At 58.1% G+C, this 27,428-nt stretch overlaps 1 protein-coding gene across 6 annotated transcripts in view; it reads right to left on the bottom strand.

Moving 5' to 3' along the window:
• The window catches only part of DNMT3A (DNA methyltransferase 3 alpha), a 232,036-nt gene that overhangs the window by 14,114 nt on the left and 190,494 nt on the right, over positions 1 to 27,428 (bottom strand). For all 6 annotated transcript variants that reach the window (XM_039528527.1, XM_039528526.1, XM_039528529.1 and 3 more), the window contains 6 exons: positions 22,112 to 22,224; positions 21,454 to 21,637; positions 20,042 to 20,126; positions 19,115 to 19,260; positions 17,632 to 17,722; positions 17,380 to 17,528 (listed from right to left, as the gene is read on the bottom strand). In XM_039528527.1, the coding sequence (XP_039384461.1) occupies positions 17,380 to 17,528; positions 17,632 to 17,722; positions 19,115 to 19,260; positions 20,042 to 20,126; positions 21,454 to 21,637; positions 22,112 to 22,224 (768 nt within the window). The remainder of the gene's footprint in view (positions 1 to 17,379; positions 17,529 to 17,631; positions 17,723 to 19,114; positions 19,261 to 20,041; positions 20,127 to 21,453; positions 21,638 to 22,111; positions 22,225 to 27,428) is intronic.

Below are 27,428 nucleotides of genomic sequence, written 5' to 3'. Positions count from 1 at the left end.
AGCACCCAGGACACAACAGCGGTGGCTGAGCTGAGCAGGCTGCTCGCTTGCCGTGGTATAGCGTCTGCGTGGAAAAAAAGGCGCGAAACACGGAGGGAGGGGTGGCTGACGACATGTACCCAAAACCATCTGTGACAATGTTTTTGTCCCATCAGGCAGTGGGAGCTCAACCCAGAATTCCAATGGGTGGTGGAGACTGCGGGATAGCTACCCACAGTGCAACACTCCGAAAGTCAACGCTAGCTTTGGTACTGTGGACACACACCACCGACTTAATGCGCTTAGTGGGGACACACACAATCGATTGTATAAAATCGCTTCCCAAAAAATCGACTTCTATAAATCTAACCTAATTTCGCAGTGTATACATACCCTTAGACTTGTTTCCCATGGAATCTTACCTACCAACTCCCTGAGTTTGCTGAAGTCGTCTTCTTGATATCCATGGTCTTATTGTGCTGTTCTCCCTCCTACCATTCCTTAGAATCATAAACGCGACCATTTCATGATCACTTCCACCCAAGCTGCCTTCCACTTCCCCAATAACCAGTCCTCCTCCTATTATTTGAAATCAAATCTAGAATAGCCTCTCCCCTGGTAGCTGTCTCCACCTTCTGAAATAAAAAATGGTCTCCAATACATTCCAAGAACTTGTTGGATAATCTGTGCCCTGCTGTGTTATCTTCCCAACAGATGTTTGGAGAGTTGAAGTCCCCCATCACCACCAAGTCCTGCATGCCAGCCCCCAACACAGCTCCATGACACCACTGCAACACTGCATCAGAGCCGCCAACACAGCTCCTGCAGTGTTGCAACACTGCAGCCCAGCCACCTGCACAAATCCATGACAACACTGCAACACTCCATAAACAGCACGCCCAACACTCCACAGTGGTGCTGTAACACTGCAGCCCAGTCCTCTCCAACCTCCACGACAGTGCTGTAACACAGCATCACAAACCCCAACACAGCTGCATGACACTGCTGTAACACTGCAGCCCAGCCCTCCAACAATGCTGTAACATTGCATCCAAGCACTGAACACAGCTTCATGTCAGTGCTGGAACACTGCATGGCAGCTCCCAACACAGCTTCATGACTGTGGTGTAACCCTGAATCCCAGTCCACAACAAACCTCCACAACAGTGCTCCAACGCTGCATCCCAGCCCCTTAACACAGCTCCATGGCTGTCCTGTAACACTGCATCACAGCCCCCAACACAGCTCCATGACAGTGCTCTGACACTGCATCACAGCCCCTTAACACAGCTCCATGGCTGTCCTGTAACACTGCATCACAGCCCCCAACACAGCTCCATGACAGTGCTCCGACACGGCATCACAGCCCCCAACACAGCTCCATGACAGTGCTCCGACACGGCATCACAGCCCCCAACACAGCTCCATGACAGTGCTCCGACACGGCATCACAGCCCCCAGCACATCTCCATGACAGTGCTCCGACACGGCATCACAGCCCCCAACACAGCTCCATGACAGTGCTCCGACACGGCATCACAGCCCCCAACACAGCTCCATGACAGTGCTCCGACACGGCATCACAGCCCCCAACACAGCTCCATGACAGTGCTCCGACACGGCATCACAGCCCCCAACACAGCTCCATGACAGTGCTCCGACACGGCATCACAGCCCCCAACACAGCTCCATGACAGTGCTCCGACACGGCATCACAGCCCCCAGCACATCTCCATGACAGTGCTCCGACACGGCATCACAGCCCCCAGCACATCTCCATGACAGTGCTCCGACACGGCATCACAGCCCCCAACTCAGCTCCATGACAGTGCTCCGACACGGCATCACAGCCCCCAACACAGCTCCATGACAGTGCTCCGACACGGCATCACAGCCCCCAACTCAGCTCCATGACAGTGCTCCGAGATACATTTTCGGAGAACCTTTACTGAGGTGGATACTGAACAAAACACTAACGGGGAAGAAAGACCAGGACTGAACACATATTATGGTTCAGGAAGAAGTTGAAAAACTCCATAAATACTAAACAAACCAGACTGTCTAAACGGAAGGTGTGGTATGATAAACAAACTTGGAAACGCCGCCCTGTCATGAATTTGCTGGTACTGTTAAGTTTCATAATACACAGTCTGTTGGTCATGACAAAGAATTTGGTGCTGATGGTAAATCCTTTAAAAATGTGTAACATGCATGATTTTTGGGAAAAAAATTTAAACATGGTAGGAGTGGTAACAAGGAAGTCCTATAAGAATACTGTTTCTCAGCTAGTGCCTGTAGACAGGCTCAGGGCCTGGCACAGCAGAAAAAGCATGACAAACTTTGACTGCTGTGTGGCAGGGGAAACTGAGGCACATCACCTCATGACATTGATGGCTGAATGCCAAGACACCTACACTCTACAATATAGTGATATTTGCATTAGGTTAACAACGCTACACACAAGAATGTTTTCAGGCAACCTGGAAAAGGAAACACAGAACCTTGCAAAAATGCCTGCGGATAACACTACAATGTTTGGTAACACTTGGGAGTTGTATAACCAAAACCTAAAGAGGATATTAGGCACACTGCCTTCGCTTTGTCAGTGACCAACCCTCTGGCAGGAATCTAAGGGGGGAGGTGTGACACTGCACCCCATATTCTTCATAGAGATCTTATTAGCATATGATTATGGCACAACTACGATGTATTTTATGCAAGATGGGTCATGTGAGATATCACTGGGAAGGTTCTGATTTACTGAATGCGCTTATCCTATTTGTATGCGTGTATCAGTTCTGTATCTGAAGTTAGGAATATTGTCTCTGCATCTGTTACAAATGTGTTCACCCTTGGGGAACGCTCACTATGCAGATGGCTGGCTGGGAAGGGCCCATTAGGAGAAAACAGCTGGTCTTAGGAAAAGCTTATCTCCCAGCAGGCGCTGTAAACAGCCTCTGGCTCATGGCTGCTAGGACCCCACAGGGTCATGTGACCAGGTCCTCTGGTACTAGACCCCATCTTGGAATACCAGTGGGAGTGAAGCTTGAAGAAAGACGGTTACTCACCTGTAGTAACTGTTGTTCTTCGAGATGTGTTGCTCCAATCCATTCCATGTAGGTGTGCGCGCCGCGCGTGCACGGCATCTCGGAACTTTTTACCCTAGCAACACCGGCGGGCCGGCTGGGCGCCCCCTGGAGTGGCGCCACCATGGCGCGAGTTATATACCCCAGCCGGCCCGTCCGCTCCTCAGTTCCTTCTTGCCGGCTACTCCGACAGTGGGGAAGGAGGGCGGGTCTGGAATGGATAGGAGCAACACATCTCGAAGAACAACAGTTACTACAGGTGAGTAACCATCTTTTCTTCTTCGAGTAATTGCTCCTATGCATTCCAGTTAGGTGATTCCCAAGCCTTACCTAGGCGGTGGGGTCGGAGTGAGACGTGGCGGAGTATAATACCGCGGAGCCGAAGGCTGCGTCGTCTCGAGACTGCTGCACCAACGCGTAGTGGGAGGCGAAGGTGTGGACCGAAGACCAGGTGGCCGCTCGACAGATGTCCTGGATCGGAACGTTGGCCAGGAAGGCAACAGATGAGGCGTGCGCCCTCGTCGAGTGTGCAGTGACGCGGCCTGGTGGTACGCGAGCCAGCTCGTAGCAGGTCCGGATACACGCAGTGACCCAGGAGGAAATCCGCTGGGAGGATATCGGCTCTCCCTTCATGAGGTCAGCAACCGCTACGAACAGCTGGGGCGAACGCCGGAAGGGCTTAGTCCGCTCGATGTAGAAAGCGAGCGCTCTGCGGACGTCGAGGGTATGCAGCTGCTGTTCCCGAGGCGAGGCATGTGGCTTCGGGAAGAACACCGGGAGGAAGATCTCCTGGTTGAGATGGAAAGCTGACACTACCTTCGGGAGGAAGGCCCGATGAGGGCGAAGCTGCACCTTGTCCCCATGGAAGACCGTGTATGGCGGATTAACCGTTAGAGCGCGAAGCTCAGAAACTCGCCTTGCTGATGAAATGGCAACGAGGAAGGCCGTCTTCCACGAGAGGTAGAGCAGGGAGCACGTGGCTAAGGGCTCGAACGGAGGACCCATCAGCTTGGCCAACACGAGGTTCAAATCCCAGGTCGGGGCAGGGCGCCGCACCGGCGGGTACAAGCGGTCCAGGCCCTTGAGGAAGCGGGAAACCATCTGGTTCGAGAAGATGGACCGACCTTCCACGGAGGGACGAAAGGCAGTTACCGCTGCCAGATGAACTCTCAAGGAGGAGACCGCCAGACCTTGCTCCTTAAGGTGCCAGAGGTAGTCCAGGACGGTAGGGACCGGTACCAGGAACGGATTAAGACCTCGATGATCACACCAGAGTGCAAACCTCTTCCACTTCGCCAGGTAAGTGGAGCGAGTGGAAGGCTTTCTGCTCTCGAGCAGGACCTGTTGAACCGCTGCAGAACAGCCCCTCTCCGCGTGTGTCAGCCACTCAGGTACCAAGCTGTAAGATGGAGGGACTGCAGGTTCGGATGGTGGAGTCTGCCGAAGTCCTGGGTGATGAGGTCCGGCCACAACGGAAGGGGGATGGGCTCCCGAACGGAGAGCTCGAGCAGCAGGGTGTACCAGTGCTGCCTCGGCCAGGCCGGCGCTACTAGAATGACGTGGGCTCTGTCCCTCCGAAGCTTCAGGAGCACTCGGTGCACGAGCGGGAACGGAGGGAAGGCGTAGAGGAGGCGATCCGTCCAGTGATAAAGGAAGGCGTCCGACAGGGAGCCTGGCGAGCGACCCTGGAACGAGCAAAACAGGTGGCACTTCCTGTTCTCTCTGGAGGCGAATAGGTCTACTTGGGGAAACCCCCACCTCCGGAAGATTGTGTGGACGACATCTGGACGGAGGGACCACTCCTGGGAGAGGAACGACCTGCTGAGATGGTCGGCCAGCGCGTTCTGCACTCCCGGAAGAAAGGATGCTTCCAGGTGAATTGAGTGGGTCACGCAGAAGTCCCACAGGAGCATCGCTTCCTTGCAGAGGGGGGAGGAGCGGGCTCCGCCCTGCTTGTTCACGTAGAACATCGCGGTGGTGTTGTCCGTGAATACTGTCACACAACGGCCTTGCAGGTGGGTGCAGAAGGTGCGACAGGCCAGGCGGATGGCGCGTAGCTTGCGAACGTTGATGTGCAGGGCGAGCTCCTGGACCGACCACAGGCCCTGCGTGTGGAGATCGCCCAGGTGGGCCCCCCAACCGAGTGCTGAGGCATCCGTGGTCAGAGTGACGGACGGGCGAGGAGGGTGGAACGGGACTCCGGCACACACGACCTCCGGGTCGAGCCACCAGTTGAGGGACTCGAGGGTCGTCCTGGTGACCGTGACCACCATGTCGATGGGGTCTCGATGTGGCCGGTACACCGACGCGAGCCACGACTGGAAGGGACGAAGGTGGAGCCGCGCGTACGCGGTGACATACGTGCACGAGGCCATGTGGCCCAGGAGGCGGAGGCAGGAGCGCACTGTCGTGGTAGGGAAGGCGACGAGGTTCCGGATGATGGAGACCATCGTCTGGTGCCGAGCGCGAGGGAGACAGGCTCTGGCCACTGTGGAGTCGAGGACCGCTCCGATGAACTCCACCCGCTGCGTCGGAATCAAAGTGGACTTCTCGGTGTTGATGAGAAGACCGAGCCGCTGAAAGAGAGACAGGATTTCTGCCATCTGATCCATCACAAGTTGCCGGGACTGACCTCGAACCAGCCAGTCGTCGAGATACGGGTAAACGTGTATCTGACGACGTCGGAGGGCTGCGGCGACTACCGCCATGCATTTGGTAAACACCCTCGGGGCGGTGGAAAGTCCGAACGGCAACACGGCGAACTGGTAGTGGGCGTCGTTGACCACAAACCGAAGGTAACTTCGATGGGGAGGATAGATTGCGACATGGAAGTAGGCGTCCTTCATGTCGAGGGCGGCAAACCAGTCTCCCGGATCCAGAGAGGGAATGATGGTCCCCAGAGTGACCATGCGAAACTTGGGCTTGAGCAGGTACTTGTTCAGCTCGCGAAGGTCCAGGATAGGACGCAGCCCGCCTTTCGCCTTGGGGATGAGAAAATAACGGGAGTAGAATCCCCTGCCCCGCCTGTCTTGAGGCACTGCTTCTATGGCACCCACGCTCAACAGAGTCTGAACCTCCTGTAAGAGGACTTGCTCGTGAGAGGGGTCCCTGAAGAGGGACAGGGAAGGTGGGTGGGAAGGAGGGGGCGAAACAAATTGCAGGCGGTATCCGGACTGGACTGTTTGAAGCACCCAGTTGTCTGTTGTTAATTGGGACCACGCCGAAAAGAAATGGGAACGGCGGTTGTAAAATAACGGGGAAGGATCCGGTAGGGAGAGTGATGGGCCGTCCTCGAGCGTCCCATCAAAAGGCCTGCTTGGCCCCCTGAGGGGCCTTGGAAGCGGCCTGGCCCTGGTTGCGGCGGTTGCCGGACGGGCGACGGCGATTTTGGGCCGGTCGTCGGCTATTGTAAGGACGATACCGAGACTGATAGGCCGGTCGGGAGGGCTGTGGACGGAATGGCCTGCGCTGCGTCGCTGGCGTATGCATGCCTAGAGTACGTATCGCGATACGGCCGTCCTTCAAAGTCTGGATTCGAGAATCCGTCTTTTCCGAGAAAAGCCCCTTTGTATCGAATGGCAGGTCCTGTAGTGTATATTGGACCTCCGGCGGCAGGGTGGAAGAGTGCAGCCAGGCGATACGCCCCATCGTTACACCGGAGGCCAAGGTCCTCGAACCTGAGTCCGCAGCGTCGAGGGCGGCTGTGATGGAGGATCTAGACGACCTCCTCCCCTCCTCCAACATGGCCGCGAACTCCTGGCGGGAGGCTGTCGGCAGGAGCTCAGTAAATTTCGCCAGGGACGTCAAGATATCAAAGACGTACCTGGCGAGGAGGACCATCTGATTGGCTATCCTCATTTGTAGGCCTCCAGCGGAATAGACCTTTCGGCCTAGCAGGTCCATACGCCTCGCGTCCTTTGATTTGGGCGCAGGGGCCGGTTGGCCGTGGCGTTCCCTATCATTAACCGACTGGACTACCAGGGAGTCCGGGGTCGGATGTGTGTACAAATATTCATAGCCCGTGGGAGGGACAGAGTACTTTCGTTCAACACCACGGGCTGTAGGAGGCACGGACGCAGGCGTCTGCCAGATAGTGGTGGCATTCCTTTGCACTGTCCGTACAAAAGGCAGCGCAACTCGCACCGGCATGTCCGCCCCAACAACGTTCGTAATGGGGTCCTCGTCTTCCTGTACCTCCTCTATCGGCAAGGCCATAGCTGTCGCCACGCGGCGAAGGAGGTCTTGGTGAGCCTTTACATCGATGGGTGGAGGCTCCTTTGTCGCCGCGCTGGCCACAGCCTCATCAGGCGAGGACGAGGAGGACAACCCCTGGACGACCGCCTCCGAAGAGGGGTCTGCTGCTTGCTCGTCAGGGGGGGCGGGCTGCGCGTGGACCTGGGACTCCGACGGTATAGCATCCGCCGCTGGTGGCGAAGGGGCCGGTCGGGTTATTGTCGCCTCTGGAACCCTGCGCTCGGACGTGGGAGGCCTTGGTGGAAAGGGCGCCCCCTGAGCCTCATACTGGGCCCATGGAACCCAGAAGCCCCACGGTTGTGCCCCTTGAGCATGGCCTTGTGGGGTAGCTGGCAGGAGTCCGTATCCTTCCGTGCCGGAAGCGACCGACGCGGGCCGAGATGGCCACGGAGGTGCCGAGGCGCTCACAGAGTGCGCTGCAGAATGGGGCAGTCCGTCCCCGGATGGCAAGGAAGAGCGATGTTGCTCCATTCGGTACCGGGAAGGCGACCGGGAGTGACGTCCGTCACGGTGCCGGGAGCTCGACCGACGCCGGGAGCTCGACCGGTGCCGGGAGCTCGACCGGGACTGAGACCTCCGTGCCGCGGAACGCCGCGCGAGTCGCGTGCCGAGCGTGCCGGACGGCGATCTCTGACGGTGCTGACGCCGATGGCGACCTGGACCTCGTCGCGGCGCCGAGTACGACCGGTACCGCGATGACGAGCGGTACCGACTGCGACCGACGCCGACGGCAATCGGTACCGCTGGCGAAGCGGTGCCGAGATCGCGAGCGACGGACGGAGACCTGCCGCAGGACCGGAATGGGACCGACCGGTGCGCCATCCATGTCGCCTGTCCAGGACGGTGGCCGGTCATTCTGGCCGCTTCCCCGCCGACACGACAGCCCGCACCGGCGGTGCCGGGGCCGGAGGCCTGGTGCCTCTATGAGCTTGATCAGCTCGCGAGGCGAATGTCTCCGGCGTTGACGGGCAGCCGGGCTCAACCGCCGACGGCACCGGGAGCGCGGCGCGCTGACACGGCTGGTGGCGGCGCCGAGTCAAGGGTTCGTGCACGGCTTGTGCACGGGCACCGCTGGGCCGCAGGCTGCGCAACCGCTTTTGCGGAGTCCTCAGAGCGAACCTGAGCCAGTGCCTCAAGCCTCTGCTTCTTCGCGGCGAAGCGCGGCGTGCCGACTTCGAATCGCTTTCTGTATCGGCGGTGCCGCGGAGGTGGAGCGGCTCGGTGCCGCTGGTGCGCTCTGCACCGAGGCAGTTCGCGGTACTGGCGCGGACGGTGCCAGTGGCTGAAGCGACGCCTCCATCAAAATTTGCTTCAAGCGGATATCCCGCTCTTTCCGGGTCCGCGGTTTAAAAGTAGAACAGATCGAACACTTGTCTGTTCTGTGCCCTTCGCCCAGGCAACGGAGACAGGCGTCGTGAGGGTCTCCGATGGGCATAGGCCTCTGGCATGCCGCGCAGGGCTTAAAGCCCGGTGCCTTGGGCATGAGCCCGCACCGGGTGAGGTAAAAGGGGAAAAAACCCCCCTTTTACCTTATCTATTTACACTAACTATCTAACTAAGTAACTGTCAAACTAACTACCAAACTAACTATATACAAATCAGAAGCGAGAGCTAGGGTCGTGGAGAACGAAGAGCACTCCACAGTTCCAACTGGCCGTCACGGGCGGTAAGAAGGAACTGAGGAGCGGACGGGCCGGCTGAGGTATATATTTAGCGCCATGGCGGCGCCACTCCAGGGGGCGCCAGCCGGCCCGCCGGTGTTGCTAGGGTAAAAAGTTCCGAGATGCCGTGCACGCACGGCGCGCACACCTAACTGGAATGCATAGGAGCAATCACTCGAAGAACAAAGGGTTCCCGTGCGCGGTATGCAAAGCTACGTAAGGCAGGGGAGTGGGCTCATGGGGGTTCTTCACTGACTCCCCACCCAAAGGAGACTCCTGAAAACACCCGAGGAACAAGGACTGAACGGGGGGAAGTGCTGGACCCAGGCTGAAGGAATTTTTAGCTTGTGAAAGGAACATCTGCAGCTTTTAAGCTGTAAGCAAGTGCAGCTGCCCCTCAAGCATCTCTGCAGCCTGCTTGGATCATCATTTGGGGGAGAATTTGCTACTCAGATCCAATCTCTTTAGTATATTAAGCTAAGATTGTGTCTTTGTTTATTTGCTAGGTAACCTGCTTTGATCTGTTTGCTGTCCCTTATAACCACTTAAAATCTCTCTTTTGTAGTTAATAAACTTGTTTTTGCTTTATCACAAACCAGCGTGTGGGAGTCAAAACTTGGGGCAAAAAGCTGCTACATTCTCTCTCCACAGTGAGGGAGGGGGTGAATTTCAGGAGCTTACGTGGTACAGTTCCCTGTGCAGCACGAGACGGGGTCATTTTGGGTTTACACTCCAGAGGGGTTTGTGCACTTGAGCAGCAGGGTAGTTCCTTAGCTGAGCCTCCCCATGCAGAGCTGATCACAGCGTCTGTGTGTCCCTACCTGGGCGAGGGCTTGGCAGGCTGCTTACAGCCACCCGGTACAAAGGGAGCCCAGGCTGGTGGGTCGGGGGGCTCAGTGGTACCCCAGTTCCAGGTGGCACCCTGGGGGGAACCCATCAAGACTGCATCCCAGACTGCAATGCAGCTCCACAACAGTGCTGCAATTCTGCATCCCAGCCAGGGCCGGCTCGAACATTTTTGCAGCCCCAAGCGAAAACAAAGAGCGCCGCCCCCCGAGCGCCACGTCGCCCAAGTCCCACTCAGCGTCGCCTGTCCTCGCCCGAGCGCCACGCCGCAAGTCCTCGCCCGAGCGCCACGCCGCCAAGTCCGCGCGAGCGCCACGCCGCCTAAGTCTCGCCCGAGCGCCGCCGCCAAGTCCTCGCCCAGCGCCACGTCCCAAGTCCCGCCCCGCGAGGCCACGCGCCAAGTCCTCGCCCCGAAGGCCACGCCGCCCCACCCCTGAGCGCCGTCACCCCAGTCCCGCCCCAGCGCCACGCTAAGTCCTCGCCCCACGTCGCCCAGTCTCGCCCGAGCGCCACGTCGCCCAAGTCCCCGCTCGCAGCGCCGCGTCGCCCAGTCCTCGCCCCGAGCATCGCCTAAGTCCCCGAAGCGCCGTGTCGCCGCCGCCGCGTCGCCCAAGTCCCCGCCCCGAGCACCGTGCCGCTGAAGCCTGCCCCCGCCAAGCGCCGCGCTGCCCAAGTCCCCAGTACGGTGCCACGCCTCCCAAGCCCCGCCTCCCCCAGGGCTGCCCGGCCGAACCAAAAAAAACCAAAATCAAACCCCAAGTGCCGCCCCGTCCCAAGGTGCCGCCCCAAGCACGTGCTTGGTAGGCTGGTGTCCGGAGCCGGCCCTGATCCCAGCTCCTGAACACACCCGCATGACAGTGGTGCAACACAGCATCAGCCCGCCAACAGCTCCACAACAGTGCTGCAAACCTGCACCCTAATCCCCAAGACAGCTCAATGATACTGCTCTAGCACTGCCTCCCAGCCCCCAACACAGCTCCAGGACAGTGCTGTGACAGTGCATCACACAACCCAACACAACTGCATGACAGTGCTGTACCACGCAGAACAGCTCCCAACACACCTCTATGATAGTGCTGCAGTACTACACCACAGCCCCCAACACAGCTCCATGACTGGGCTGTCACACTGCACCCCCGCCACAAACACAGCTCCATGACAGTGCTGCCACACTGCAACACAGACCCCAACACAGCTCCATGACAGTGCTGTACCACGCATAACAGCTCCCAACACACCTCTATGATAGTGCTGCAGTACTACATCACAGACCCCAACACAGCTCCATGACAGTGCTGCGACACTGCACCCCCGCCACAAACACAGCTCCATGACAGTGCTGCCACACTGCAACACAGCCCCCAACACAGCTCCATGACAGTGCTGCCACACTGCAACAGCCCCCAACACAGCTCCATGACAGTGCTGTGACACTGCACCCCCGCCACAAACACAGCTCCATGACAGTGCTGTACCACGCATAACAGCTCCCAACACACCTCTATGATAGTGCTGCAGTACTACATCACAGACCCCAACACAGCTCCATGACAGTGCTGCGACACTGCACCCCCGCCACAAACACAGCTCCATTAGAGTGCTGCCACACTGCAACAGACCCCAACACAGCTCCATGACAGTGCTGTGACACTGCACCCCCGCCCCCAACACAGCTCCATGACAGTGCTGCCACACTGCAACAGCCCCCAACACAGCTCCATGACAGTGCTGTGACACTGCAACACAGCCCCCAACACAGCTCCATGACAGTGCTGCGACACTGCACCCCCGCCACCAACACAGCTCCATGACAGTGCTGTGACACTGCACCCCCGCCACCAACACAGCTCCATGACAGTGCTGTGACACTGCACCCCCGCCCCCAACACAGCTCCATGACAGTGCTGCCACACTGCAACACAGCCCCCAACACAGCTCCATGACAGTGCTGCCACACTGCACCCCCGCCACAAACACAGCTCCATGACAGTGCTGCGACACTGCACCCCCGCCACAAACACAGCTCCATTAGAGTGCTGCCACACTGCAACAGACCCCAACACAGCTCCATGACAGTGCTGTGACACTGCACCCCCGCCCCCAACACAGCTCCATGACAGTGCTGCCACACTGCAACAGCCCCAACACAGCTCCATGACAGTGCTGTGACACTGCAACACAGCCCCAACACAGCTCCATGACAGTGCTGCGACACTGCACCGCCCCAACACAGCTCCATGACAGTGCTGCCACACTGCACCCCCGCCCCAAACACAGCTCCATGACAGTGCTGTCACACTGCACCCCCGCCCCCCACACAGCTCCATGACAGTGCTGTCACACTGCACCCCCGCCACCAACACAGCTCCATGACAGTGCTGTCACACTGCACCCCCGCCACACACACAGCTCCATGACAGTGCTGCGACACTGCACCCCCGCCACCAACACAGCTCCATGACAGTGCTGCCACACTGCAACACAGCCCCCAACACAGCTCCATGACAGTGCTGCGACACTGCACCCCAGCCACAAACACAGCTCTACGACAGTGCTGTGATACTGCACCCCCACCACAAACACAGCTCCATGACAGTGCTGTGACACTGCACCCCCGCCACACACACAGCTCCATGACAGTGCTGTGACACTGCACCCCCGCCACACACACAGCTCCATGACAGTGCTGCCACACTGCAACACAGACCCCAACACAGCTCCATGACAGTGCTATAACACGGCATCCCAGCCCCGAACACAAGGAGTGGTCTAATACTGCATCTTAGCCCCACATCACAGCTCTATAACAGTGCTGCAACACTGATCACAGACCCCAACAAGGCTACACAAGATTGCTGCAATATTGATTTAGACCTGAGAACTAGCGCACAATGCTGCAACTGCAACACCCAATCCGATAATGATGTAAAAGTAAAAAAGCCTACAACCTTTCTGTTTGTTCTTGTTTTGCTGTTGTCAGTCCAATATAGTTGTGCACATTGCGTGCACCATCGCTGGAAGTTTTTCCCCAGTGGTATCCGTTGGGTTGACTCTGGTGCCCCTGGAGTGGCACCTACATGGCACATAGGGAGCTGGCTGGGATGATTTAGTTGGGAATTGGTCCTGCTTTGAGCAGGGAGTTGGACTAGACACCTCCTGAGGTCCCTTCCAACCCTGGTATTCCATGACCTGCCGACCCGCTTCCTCCTCGGTTGTTTCTTGCCGGAACTCTGACAGGGGGCAGGCGGGTGGGTCTTGGAGTGGACATGAGCAACACACCTCGAAGAACAGCTGTTACGAGAGGCAGGTGACCCTTCTTCTTCTTCAAGTGCTTGCTCGGGTCCATTCCATGACGATGGAGATGGTGATTCCCAAGCAATCAGTCAAGTGGTCGGACTGGCGTTTTGCTGAGACAGATTGGACTCTGCTGTACCAAAAGCTCATCATGTCTGGCCTGCTGAGTGATGGTATAGTGCATGATGAGCGTGTAGACAGAAGACAGGTCACTGCCCAGGATCGGGACTGGAGCCACGAATGCCGCTGAAGAGGCTTGCGATCTCGTGGAGTGCGATCGGTGTTAGGACTGCCACCGGCGGGGAGAGGAGCTCCAAGAGGATGAGCGAGATGCTGGGCGGTGTCTCTCCAGCACTGTCAGCTAGCCCAAGATGGGCACTTGCCTCCACCGGACGGGTTCTGCGGTACCGGGGCTGTCCCTGACGGGCCTTGGCTCAGGGAAGGCGTTAGAAGGGACAGTGGCTTCTTGATGCTTCATATACCTCTGGTGTAGTTGGCATGGCCAGGGCTGAGTCCCCTCTATGGCTCACCGAAGGCAGGGCCTCCATACGCACCAGACTCGACAGGGCCCTTTCTGGGGCTGGAGTCAACAGCGTCTGAGCGGGGCCCGGCACGGATCTCTCTCTCTGGGGCTCTCCTCAGGGGCGAGCGTCCCCAGTCTGACTTTCTTCTTTTTCTTCGGCACCAGTGATGGGGAGCGGTGCCAACCGGCCAGGGTTGACTTCTTGGTGGCCGGAGCAGTTTGTTGGTGCCATATAGTTGGTGCCGGGGATCCCGGACCCCGCTGAGACTCTCTAAATGAGGCTGGGGCACTCCTGATGGAGGAGGGGCTCGATGCCAGGTCGGGCTCCGAAGAAGGGCAAAGTGCCACCTCCATTAGGAGAAATTTGAGTCCAGTGTTTCTTTCATTCTTAGTCCTGGGCTTTAAAGTTCTTACAGGTCCGGCACTTATCCGCAACATGGCCCCTCCCAGGCAGTTCAGGCAGCTGCCGGGCCGTTTGAAGCCCTGGGTCCGAGGCATGCCCTGGGGCGAGGGTGGGAGCTTACAAGTACCCAAATCTAACGAACTATTTGCTAACCGTGACTAGGAGCCCTCAAGCTGACCTCTCCTCCCCCATATACAGTTGTAGCCAGACAATCATATTGAATGCCCACCTTCACTTCTACCCTAAAGCGTCAGAGTTTCCCCCATCAATCAGGATATTCAATTGCTGGCCTTTTCCCTAAGCCCTACTTGCTCAGGGCAAAGACCAGGCTGGATGGAAGATGAGCCCAGGCTTCCTACCTTCACTGAACTGAGCTCTTCAGAGTTCCCACTGGAGGCTTTTTGTTTCCTTTGCTTTACACTCTGTCTACAATCTACTTCCAGGAAAGCACTAAGGAGTATCACTTGCAGAGCACGAGAACAAAGCCATTCCAGGGACCGTCATGGACGAGAAGAGGGACCTGAGGAGGCGGTGGATCGGCAGGTCCCTATATACAATGCCAGGAAGGCGCCACCAGAGTCGACCTGACGGATATCACTCGGGGAAAAACTTCTGGCAACGGTGCCCGTGACATGCACACAACTATATTGGAACGGACACGAGCAAACACTCAAAGAACATTGCATCCTAGCCCCCAACACAGCTCCAGGACTGTGCTGCAACACTGCATAGAAGATCCCAGCACAGCTCTACAACTGTACTACCACACTGCACCACACACCCCACCACACACCCCATACACGATTACTGCAACACTGCATCACGTATCCAAACAGAGCTCCATGACAGTGCTTGTAAAATTGCATCCCAGCCCCTGAAAACCGCTGCAAGAGAATGATGTAACACTGCATCCTCCCAGCAGTTCCATGACACTGAAGTAACAGCTCTACAACAGTACTGCAACACTGCATCACAGCGGAACACAGCTCCATAACAGTGCTGTAACCCTGCACTGCAACCCCCAACACAGGTAACACAGCCCCTAACGGAGCTTTATGACAGCGCTGTAACACTGCATCCTAATGTCACTGCGCTGCACTGTAAGAACCTAAATGTGCTGCAAAGCAGTGGTGCGACAGCTCTGCAACACAACTGTGCTGCAAGGACACAAACTGCTCTTTAAACATGCAAGGATCTAAAAACCTGCCTGTCTGAGGAGCAAATATCCCACAAGAGCTTTGGCTGGGAGCGGGAGTCTGTGCGTCAGGAGTGCCATGTTCTCAGTCAGGGCTGACAGTGAATTAGGCAGGAGCTGGCTATGCAGTCAGACCGCGGATCTGGCCAGCGGGATCCAGAGCTGCACTCAGAGGCATTGCGAGCTCCAGACACTGCGCGCCACATTACCAGCCAGCCAGTGACCACCTGGAGAGAGCTCAGAGAAGAGCCAGAGAACTGGGCCAAGGGCTGGTGTGGGGGTGAGCGTAAGGGCTAAACCTGCCCGCCTTGGCTCGGGGCAGCAGGGACCCGCTGACTAAAAGCAGGGCAGGGCGTTAAGCCGAGGGGGAAGGGTGGAACTAGGGGTCATGGGAGGAAACTGAGAAAGGAGGAAGCCTGCCTGAGTTTGCGTGTGTGTGGCGGGGGAGCTCCCTACTGGAAGCGTCTCCCCCGAGCTCTGCCCGCTCCTCCCTCTCCCAGCCGGCTGGGCAGCAGGGCACTGGGACCCCAGTGCCCTCTGGTGGTTACACCGGGTCATTGCATGCACTGCGTTCAGCAGCCCTGCTCTGGGGCAGGGCAAGGCACTGGAGAGAGGTTCTGCACTGACTGCCCATGGCCTGCAGGGCCAGGGCTCAGACGCCACCATGCCCATCACCCCCAGCCCTCCGGTGCACGCGGTGCCAGGAACCCCAGCCCCACTGCTCGGGGTCAGCCACCCAACGCTCGCAGCAGTGGAGCAGACGGAAAGCTGCCCCCGCCCCCTTCTCCTCTAAACCAAACCCCGGGGCAGAGCTGACCCAGCCAGTGCCAGAGACACTGGGCTCCATGTACCCGCCCCCTGAGTCACCCCAGACCAGGCCCTGCCAGTCGCAGCCAGAGCCCAGTGACGGTCTGGGGGTGCTGCAGTGGTGGTGGGGGAGGGTTAGCTGGATGCGAAGGGAAGGGGACAGGGTGGAAGGGAAGGCAGCAGGGGGAACAGGTATGGATGGAGTGACGCTGAGGCAAGGAGGCGGGTTGGAGGGCAGAGAAGTCCAGAAAGCTCTTGGAATGGCTAGAGGTTCACAGGTCCCTGCTTTGGCAACTTCTCTCCCCCGGAGCGTCCTCTGGCTCCTAGTGCTCCTAGAGTGGGAGGAGGGTGGCTCCCCTGCAGTTCTGGGGCCAGGGGTGGCCCTGACCGGGCCCCCTTCCTATCCAGCCAACCCTCCCAAAGGGCACAGGTGGGGATCCTCTCCAGGCAGGGTTGCCCCCTCCCTCCTTGCCCCACCAGTGACTCCTGAAAGTTTTGACAAACCACTGTAAGCGCAAGCGTTCACAGGTCCCCAGGCCAGACGGGACCATTGGGCTCAGCTCCTCTGACACCGCGGTACAGCACGGGCCAGAGAACGTCCCCAACACAGTCGCTTACAGAACTACAGCCGGGAGTTCAGTTAAACATCCCGACTGAGTGATAATCGTCACTGGTGGAGAATCCCTCACGGCCCTGGGAAATTGTTCCAGTGCTTAGTTACCCTCCCTGTCAAAAACATAACCTTACTGCCAGTCTGGATCTGTCTGGCTCCTGTTGGCCCTTCCTCTGCCAGCCTGATGGGCCCGTTCCCAAACACTGGGCCCCTTGTAGGTACTTACAGCCCGGGACCCAGGCACCCCTGAACCTGCTCTGGTGAGTTCAATGTCTCCATGTGGCAGCTTTTCTAATCCCTTCATCATTCTTGTGGCTCTTCTCGGACCCCTCGCCAATGTCGCCACAGCCCCAGGATCTGTGGGCACCAGAACTGGACATGGGAGTCGAGCCAAGCAGAGGTGACATTTCCTCCTGGCTCATCTACCCTCCCCTGCCCATTGTGGCTCTTTGCCACCCATCTCGGTGGCGGGTGTCATGTTTCAGCGGGCCCCACCCAGCTAACCACTCCAGGGCACCTGGGCACATGGCTGGCCCAGGCTCTTTGCCCCTCATGCCAGGGTTCAGTCACACACACGGGCACTGAGGACTCGTCGGACAGGTACCAGCCTACGGAAGCCCCCCCAGACCCAAAGCCAGACCCTGCTGGGAGCTCAGGACTCTCTGGCGACCCTCACGTGAACTGGGGAGGGCCAGCAGGTTTCCACGGCAGTGCTCACCTCTAGGAAGCGTGAAATGTCCCGCTTGTCGCTCACCCCCATGGCCACCACGTTCTCGAAGAGCCAGAAGAAGGGCCGGTCGTCGCCCTCCTTGGGCCGGGCTTCGTGGAGAAGGCGGTAGAACTCGAAGAAGAGCCGTCCAGTGCCCTCTGGGCAGCAGGAAGAGAGAAGAGACATGGGTGAGCTGCTGACAGCCCGCCTCAGCCTAGACGGGACTGCAGGAGAGAAGGCGTGGCCGGCTCGGACACCTACCGTAAAGACCCTTCCTAGCAGGGTTGACAATGGAGAGGTCATTACATGGGCTCCCTCCAATCACCAGGTCAAAAGGGCCCCATTCCTGTATCTGCAACACAGAGATACGCCAGTGAGAGGTTATGGGGGGCAAAGGAGGCGAGTCTCCCTTGGTATGCGGTGGTGGGGAAACCGAGGCTGGAATATGGACTCCAGTTCTGGGGCCACATTTTACAAAGATGTTGAAAAACTGCAGAGGGGACAGAAAAGAGCCACAAAAATGATTCCAGGGCTGGAGAAAACACCCCCTAGTGCGCGATTTAGAGCCCAAGGGATCCTGAGAGGTAACCGGATCCCAGTGTCTAAGGACTGTCCCAGGAGATGATAGCAGGTACCAGAGGGCTCTTTCCTCTAGTGGAGACAGGCAGAACAAGAACCAATGGCTGGAAGCTGACGCCAGACAAATTCAATGAGAAACCGCTCACCTTTTGTTAACGGTGCAGGTGACTAACCATTGCGGGACACTCCCAAGGGAAGTGGTGGATTCTCCACCACTTGGTGAATTCAGACACAGCCTGGCTGCCTTTCTGGGAGATGCGTTAGCTCAGTACAGGGGTAACTGGGTGAAACTGACCGGCTGGTGACACACAGGAGGCCAGACTACATCATCGAATGGTCCTGTGATGGGGTGTGCATACCCCCCGCTAGGCGAGAAAGGGTTAATCACACACTAGGGGTGGAGGAAGTCCCGCCCCTTCGACCCTGTTAGGCATGCTATAAAGGAGAGCGCCAGCTTGCCCTCTAGGCTGACTGCAAGCGCCAAGGAGGACGCTTGGGGGAGGCTCCAGCCCAGGAGCCGTTACAGCCCTTGCCTGTGGGAGCTGGAGATCCCGAGACCCAGCCGACTGGTGGGAGTCAGAGTCCCCTGCGCCAAGGAGCCTGGAGACCCCGACGCACATGGATTGCAGCTTCAGGAAGCGGCCTAGGGAGGTGGAGTGAGTGGTATCTCCCACCTGTGTAAGGTCAGAGTGTTGAGGCTGGATTTCCCGCTGACCCAGTGGCGGAGCACTCCACCACTGTTAGGGCCCTGGTGGAGTTGAGTGGACCCAGGTCCCCCTACCGCAGCCGCCACCCCCACTTCAGTGGCAGCCCCCGGATTTGGTGATTAGGCTGTGAAGCCTGGAACCTCAGCGCCACTCTAATGACTAGCCACTAGGCCACACAGCCCTGTGCTCGAGGACAGCCACTTTGACTCTGGCCATTGAGCCGCACTGTCTTGAGTCCCAGGCCAGTCTGACAGACTGTAACTGCGGTGTCACCACGCCCACGAGCCACCCCAAAGGGGGTGGGGTGTGCATACACCGCCACACGTCCCTTCTGACCTTAAACTCTGTGAATCTAGAAAGGGTTCAGCCTGCTGCCCCCCCGTGAGACACAGTTGCTGAGTCGGGACGCCTGCCGGGGTAGGGAGGGGAGTGGGCAGGCAGATGGCAGCCTCACGTACATGTTTCTGGGTGACATTCCGGACGTCGCCGACGTACATGATCTTGCCCTGGTGTCTCACCATCCCCACAGTGATCGAGTCTTCGCAAACCTCAGAAGCGATGTAGCGGTCCACCTGAATGCCCAGGTCCTTCAGCACCAGCAGACCTGCCGGGATACAGAGCAGGGGTCAGGTCCAGAATGCAGGACGGCCCTGGGGACAGCACCCCAGGGAGCCCTCGCCATCGGCAACATCATCCCAAACCAGACACACCAGGAGACCGCTCAGCGCTAAGCAGCGACGCAGGACCACTGGCCCCTCCGACACAAAACAGAGGAATGCAAGCAGCTGCTTATTGAAGCTACCTGGTTCAGTCAGGACACTCGTAGCATCCCTATGGGAAACTACAGAGGCCACGGATTCAGGGGACCCCCCCCCCCCGAGTTTGCTCCTTACTCCCAAGGGTGCGGAGAGCCCAAATCTAATTCCACAGCCCCCTGCTGGGGACCTGGGCTCACCTCTCTTTGAAATACGGCCGGCAGGACAATGGGCCACCTCCAAATAACCAGGCCAAAAGTGTCTCGAGTTGGGAGCACCCAAAATCAGGGACTTAGTTTGAAACTGTTGGCCACAGGTGATGCGAGATGTTCTACGATCTCGGGGGCTGCGGGCCCAGCAGAGCTGCGAGACAGGTGGAGCAATATCCTGCCCTCGGCCAAACACCCGCCCTGCACACTAGGTTTAGAACCCAGGACTGCACTGTGCTACTGAGAACCTACCAGCTGGGTCACGCGCTGCCCTGATGCTCCCCCGTGCCCTCTGCATGCTGGGAAGGGAGCTGGGCCGTGCTGGCGGGTCACGGCCGCTGAGCGGCTGTAGTAGGGTGTGGTAAGCATGGAGGCGGCCAGCAGAACCCTAGTGCCACTCAGCTACCTCTTGTTAGCCCACCTGTGGCAATTCCATCGAAGAGAGAGAGCACTCGGATGGGCTTCCTCTTCTCCGCTGGGACCGGTGGATAAACCTTTGGTGGGTCCTTAAAAAACACACACACAGCGCAGCATGAGAGATGGGGGCACAAGAAATACTCCCCTAGACAGTCTCCTCCGACATGAACTGGGCTCCCAGCTCCCGGATGGGTCCCATCCCAGCTCTTACGGGGGGAGCTAACCGTGGCTGGAGCTCCATGCAACGTGGGGACCTCCCCGATGTGCTCCCCTAGACAGTCTCCTCCGACATGAACTGGGCTCCCAGCTCCCAGATGGGTCCCATCCCAGCTCTTACGGGGGGAGCTAACCGTGGCTGGAGCGCCATGCGACGTGGGGACCTCCCCGATGTGCTCCCCTAGACAGTCTCCTCCGACATGAACTGGGCTCCCAGCTCCCGGATGGGTCCCATCCCAGCTCTTACGGGGGGAGCTAACCGTGGCTGGAGCTCCATGCAACGTGGGGACCTCCCCGATGTGCTCCCCTAGACAGTCTCCTCCGACATGAACTGGGCTCCCAGCTCCTGGATGGGTCCCATCCCAGCTCTTACGGGGGGAGCTAACCATGGCTGGAGCTCCATGCAACGTGGGGACCTCCCCGATGTGCTCCCCTAGACAGTCTCCTCCGACATGAACTGGGCTCCCAGCTCCCGGATGGGTCCCATCCCAGCTCTTACGGAGGGAGCTAACCGTGGCTGGAGCTCCATGCAACGTGGGGACCTCCCCGATGTGCTCCCCTAGACAGTCTCCTCCGACATGAACTGGGCTCCCAGCTCCCGGATGGGTCCCATCCCAGCTCTTACGGGGGGAGCTAACCGTGGCTGGAGCTCCATGCGACGCGGGGACCTCCCCGATGCGTTCCCCTAGGAGCGGAGACGCGAGGGGCTGGGCTTGCTGAGCGGGGAACTGACCACTGGCTATACACACACATTGGGGGGAAGCCCAGGGAGGGGGCAGTGCTCGGTAGGCTAAAGGACAATGCCAGCACAAGTGGGTTGCTCTGGCTCCAGAGCAGCCTCCCAGCAGGAGGAGTGGAGGGTGAAGACGCTTGCTGAGGGCCTCCGGAGAGCTCAGGAAGCGACAGACGTGACGGTGCTGCCTGCGATAGCAGGGCCTGGACTCAAGGACCTAGCAGGTCCCCATCAGTCCTGCATTCCTGGGATGATCTGGGACCCAAGCATACAAATGCCAGCAGCCCAGCGACAGCACAGGCAGCCCTGCTGGATGCGTTCAGCCCCGGCCCCTGGGAACCAAGCTGCAGCAGGCACAGGGCTGGGAGAGGCTCTGCTCTGCTGCCCCAGAAGTGAGGCACTGCTGTGACTCTGGAGCTGTTGTGCCGAGCCCCCGGGGGAACCGGGCAGCGCTGCCACATACTCACAAATTCTTGGTCATGGTTATTGGCGAAGAACATCTGGAGGCGTGAGGGCCAGTCATCTCTTCGCCTCAGCAGCCCGTAGATGCCCTTGTGGCCACACATGTAGCAGTTCCAGGGGTCCTCTTTGATAGCTGCCTGGGCTGCACCTGGTCCCACCAGCAGGTCCACGCACTCCACACAGAAGCACCTGAAACCCAAGGGGAAGGGGAGACACTTCAGCCCATTTACCCCCCTGCCCCTGTTCCAGGGAGGTGTGTGTGTGTGTGTGGGGGCACTCCTCAGCTCCATGGCCTGCAGGGGCAGAGGTCACCAGCGGGGGCCAAGTGCGACCCCTCCCCGCTCCCTCCCTTGCGGTCCCCTAACTGCAGGGGGCAGGTCCATGCTGAGCTGGGAAGGCAACCCACAGGTCCCAGTCTGAGCCCACTGGGGCTCAGGGCCCATGCCAGCTGGCACACAGCCGGAGGTCTGGGAGGGGGTCTGGCATCACCATCCCACATGTCCCCAAGGCCTCTCCGGTCCCCTCACCCCTGACTGGCCTGGCTGCGGGGGCCCTGGAGACCCTTCCTTCCCAGGGCAGTGGCTGTCTGATGTTCCTGCCCAAGCCCAGATGGAAGCCCAGAGCCGGTGCAGCTGGCCGAGCGCCCCGGGCTCCCACACCCACCTGCAGCAGTTGTTGTTTCCACACATGAGCACCTCACGGCCGCCGCAGCAGATTGTACAGTACGACTGATATCCATCGTCGTCATATTGGTACGCGCACTCCAGGAAGCAGTTCTGGGGGCAGTGAGAGGGGCGTGAACACTGCGTCCCCTCCGCACCCCTCCACCCCGGGGGTCGGCCCACAGCACAGACGCAGGGCTCTGCACCTGGCCATGGGGACGCTGTGCAGAGTACTCCACCCTCGGGCTGCCCTGCCGGGCTAGGGAGCAGAACCCCTGCAGCTGACTGCGCTGGGCTGCTGCGGGGAGCCTGCCTCGACGGGAAATGCTTCGAGCAGAGGGATAAAAGGACCTGGAAATGCTTCAAGGCAGCAAAGGGATGGAACCCCAGGAGAAGAGGAGGTTACTCACCTGTAACTGGAGGTTCTTCGAGACGGGTGGTCCCTACCTGCATTCACTGAGGGGTTACGCATGCGTCATGCGCCCGGAGCCGGAGCATTTGGAAGCAGGTGTCTGTTGGTGCGTGCGCCCTTGCGTCACCTCATGGTTTTGTCTGAGGTGATAACGGGCGGGGGAGCGACCACGCCCTCAGTTCCTCCCCCAGATGCGCAGCAGAGGGGCTGGAGGGCGGGCAGTGGAATCCCGAGGGGAGGGAGGAACGGAGGACAGCCGTGCAGAGTCCCGCACCAAGGTGCAGCCAACTCCACGTACATCGGGGAGGGTGCTGCCGTCGCCGTGTGGGCTCTCACTCCAAGTCCCGTCAGTGGAGAGCAGAGTGTAAGACAACGCGAAAACTGCTTGGCAACCCTGCCTGCTCCTTGAGCCCCGCAGCTATTGCAATAAACAGTCTAGGGCAGCGCTTCTCAAAGATCAGCAACCTCAGAACCCTCCGTTTGATTTAACATTTTTTGGGGACCCCCTGCCCTGCCCCTTCACTGAGGCCCTGCCCCCACTCGCTCCATCCCCCTTCCCTCTGTTGCTTGCTCTCCCCCACCCTCACCAGGCTGGGCCAGGGGTTGGGGTGTGGGGGGTGCAGAGTGCGGGCTCTGGGAAGGAGTTTGGGTGTGGGAGGGGGCTCAGGGCAGGGGGTTGGGGTGCAGGTGGGGGGCTCAGGGCTGGGGGAGGGGTTGGGGTGTGGAGTGCAGGCTCTGGGAAGGAGGAGGCTCGGGGCTGGGGGTTGGGGTGCAGGTGGGGGGCTCAGGGCTGGGGGAGGGGTTGGGGTGTGCGGAGTGCAGGCTCTGGGAAGGAGTTTGGGTGCGGGGACCTGGTAGCACTTACCACAGCTCCCAGGAAGCAGCTGCCAAGTCCCCGCAGCCCCTAGACCAGTGGTTCCCAAACTGGGGTTCGTAAAAAGTTACAGGGGGTTCCCGGGAAAAAATTCCCTATGGCGGACAGAGCTGTCCCCAGGGACCCCAAGCAGCATGGGGGCAGCAGCCCGGAGCCTCTGGACTTCCAAGAGCTAAGCAGATCAAAGCCAGCATCTCTACCCCACTGAGGAGAGTTAAACTTCAAGACTCCTTATAAGAAATGGAAAGGGAGGTGGATTTTTTGTTGTTGCTGTTTTTAAAATTAAATAGGCAGCTAGGATTGTTTTTAAATTATTATGAAGAACAAGTTTAAGCTTTGTTGTAACGTGCGTTGTTTGCCTGGACTGCTCAAGACCTGAATGCTGGTGTAGGAGGAACTCTTGAGCTGGCTTCTTAAATCCCTTCCTGCTGTTTCACATCTGATCCTCCTTGATGAAAGATAGGAGCCTTGTCTTGTAACAGGCTTATTCAAAGTGATACAAGCTACGAACGTGAGATCTTGGCAGAGTGTTGCCGTTTTCATAATGTAATAAAAATACTGTAATGATCAATAATAATTAATAATAAATAGTGTGTAATAAACATGTCATAAAAACAAATGTTGTATTTCCAAGCTCACTGCTTTTATAATTTATACTCAGGTAAAGGAAAAAATCCCTGGAAATATTCATTTTTAGGAGGGCGTTCTTGAGACTTGACATTTTAATGAAAGGGGTTCACAGGATGTTAAAGTTTGGGAACCACTGCCCTAGATGCATGGGCGGCCAGGGAGGCCCTGTGTGCTGCCCTTGTGCTCACACACGCCGCCCCCACAGCTCCCATCGGTCACGGTTCCCAGCTTATGGGAGCTGCGGAGCCGGCACGTGGCCGGGGGCAGCGTGCGGAGCCTCCCTGGCCGCCCATGAGCCTTCCAGGCAGGTAGGGAGCCTGCCTTAGCCCCGGGCCCCCGATGCGCTGGGAGGGAGGGGGAGGAGTTGATCAGCAGGGCCTGCGGACTCCCTGGATCCCAGTTTGAGAAATGCTGGTCATGGGGAGCTCCTGATAGGTCTCGTCCTTGGCAGGTAGAAGATCAGAGCCCTGCGGACGTCAAAGGAGTGAAGGTGCTGCTCCTCTGCCGAGGCGTGAGGCTTTGGGAAGAAAGCAGGTGAGTGTATGGGGTGGTTGAGATGAAACTGAGCTATGACCTTTGGTAGAAACTTGGGAGTGCAGGCGCAGGAAGACTTTGTCCTTATGGAACGTGGTGAAAGAGGGGGTCCTCCATCTTGGCCCCCAGTTCGCCTACCCTTCTCGCCGAAGTGACAGCCACTAGGAAGGAGACTTTCATGGAAAGGAGGGACACAGAGCATGAAGCCAGAGGCTCGAAGGACGGTTTCATTAACGCCGCTAGAACGAGGTTGAGGTCCCACTGGGGGGGTGATAGGCTGGATGGGTGGGAAAGTCTTGAAGAGACCTTTCCAAAACCTGGTAGTCAACGGATGTGTAAATACGGAGTGTGCTTCCATGGGGCGGTGGAAGGCGCTGATCGCCACTACATGAACCTTGAGAGAACTGAGGATGAGCCCTGATGTCTTCAAGGACAAGAGGTTGTCCAAAAGAGAAATGCCCCCTTCCTCAGGTGAAAGCCCTTTTGCTGGGACCAAAAGGCCAAGTGATTCTCCTTGGCTCAACAGGAACGCCTCATGGACTCCTTCCTGCTGCTCGAAAGGCTATCATGCCCCACCTACGAACACTCCCGTTCTAGAGAAGATGCCCATCCAAATACCAAGCTCTGAGGTGAAGTGTCTGTGGATTGGGATGTCTGATCCTGCTGTTGTGTTGTGGGTAGGGGAAGTGAGGGACGGGCTGACAGAAGGAGAAGGTTGGGAAACCAAAACTGGGGTGGCCAGAATGGGGTCCTCTCCTGCCTGATCTTTTGGAGGACTGGTGGGAGGAGTGGAGGAGGGGGAGTAGTAGTTGATCTGGTCTGACCAGTGGAGGATGAGGTATCGCCTTGAGCAGTACGTGCTGCATGTTGTTGTTGCTGTGGAAGGCAAAGAGGTCTCTGGTGGGAGTCCCCCACTGGCTGAAGATGTTGTTTACTACAGAGTCGTGCATCTCCCACTCGTGATTGGAGATGAATCTTCGGCTGAGAGTCTGCAATCACGTTCTGAATCCCCAGAAGATAGACTGCCAACAATAGGCTCTTGTGGGCAATGCACCAATCCCGCAGACTGACTGCTTCCGCACACTGACCTCCTGCCCCCTGGTCTGTGATGTAATAGATGGTGGTGTCCAACACGATGAGAACATGATGCGAGCGAATGGATGGGAGAAATGCTTGACACGCTTGCCGTACCGCCTGGAGTTCCAGAATTCCCGAGGGGTCCATGTCCCTTGCGTCATGTGATGGGCCATGTGCGCTCCCCATCCTGTGAGGGATGTGTCCTGTCCAGGGAGGATGGGGATCCCTGTACAGACCTGCCGCGGGTCCATTCACTGGACGGAAGAGAACACCTCGGGGGGACTGACAACATAAAGCCCATGGCACGTAGTGTGTGACAGTTTCGTGGGGTAGGTACAACCCGTCACGGGGTGTCAGGTCTAGGAGTGTGTGGCGCCTGGGGTAGGGGGACCTGGGCCCTCCCTGCTCCTCTGAGTCCCAGCCCAGGGCCCTGGCAGTGGCGAGGGTGCTCACCACTGAGTCAGCGGGGATCCCCCTGAAACACACTGACCTGTTCTCCAGTTCTCCCCCCCCGGGCTGCTTCCTACCCTGTCTTCTTCAGAGGTGCCCCCTGGGTCTCTGGGGTCCTCGGCTGGTGCACCTCCTGATGACTCCCTTCTCTGGATTCCACAAGCACCCTAGAATCCGTCTGGGGCTCGGCGTGCGTTGGCTCTGTGGTTTGGGCTGGTAGCAGCTCCCGGGAGAGAGCTGCAATCTGCACACTTCCCGTTCAGCAGCCTGCCTCGACTGAGCAGAGCTGCTTTAGTATCTTGCCTATAGGCTGAGCGTGCCCAGCAGGGGTGGAGGGGCATGGCCTTCTCATCCTGCAATGCACAGTTAACCCGTTCTGGGCCAGGATGTGGTAGGTACACCCCATCACAGTGAGTAAACCCTCTGGAGCAACATCTGCAGACAGTGAAGGTGGAGGTGAGCGAAGGCAGTGATATATGTATAGGATGCCATGTGGCCAAGGAGGGATAAGCAAGTCCTGACCGGGACAGATGGACTGTTGACTATCCAGTCAATGAGTTCCTGTAGAGGCTGGAACCTGTCCCTTGCTAGGTATGCTCTGGCTGTGACCGAGCTGATGGAAACCCCTATGAAGTCTTGGGGCTGTGTGGGAATCAAAATTAATTTTTCGATGTTGACATTGACTCCCAGGGAGGAAAGGAGTCTGAGCAACATGGAGGTCGAGATTCAAGCCTCGTCTCTGGATCGCGCTCTGCTAGTCGAGATGGGGAATATCAGGACCGCCGAGGTGGGCCGCTACGATAGAGAAAACTTTGGGGAGCAGTGGTGAGTCCAAATGGCAGAACCCTGTACTGAAAATGCTGAGGGCCTACCATGAACCTCAGGAATTTTCTGTGGGTTGGATGAATGTCTATGTGACAATAGGTGTTCTGCATATTGAGAGCCATAAAGCACATGCCTTTTCCTAGTGACAGCATGATGGCCGCTAAAGCGACCATACGAAACTTGGCTGGCAGGTGAAGTGGTTGAGGCAATGGAGATCCAGGATTGGTCTCCATCTGCCATTCTTCTTGCTTACCAGGAAGTAAGTGGAATAGAACCCCGTGCCCCGATAGCTTGGGGGAACGCGCTCTCTCACTCCCCTTTGCAGTAAGTGGCCACTTCTAAGGCAAGGATGCTGTTGTGAGAGTGGTCCCTGAGGAGGGATTGGGGTGGGAGATGTGGATGAGGTAGTGTGCTGAACTCGATTGTATAGCCATAGCCGATGGCATCCAGTCTGTCTGTTGTTATTGCACTCCATGCTGGTAAGAAGAGTGCTAGATTCACCCAAAGGGGATGCAT

Source organism: Mauremys reevesii, linkage group 3 (genome assembly GCF_016161935.1).
Source record: "Mauremys reevesii isolate NIE-2019 linkage group 3, ASM1616193v1, whole genome shotgun sequence".
Classification (NCBI taxonomy): domain Eukaryota; kingdom Metazoa; phylum Chordata; order Testudines; family Geoemydidae; genus Mauremys; species Mauremys reevesii.
This window is presented reverse-complemented; position numbering and strand designations above follow the sequence as displayed.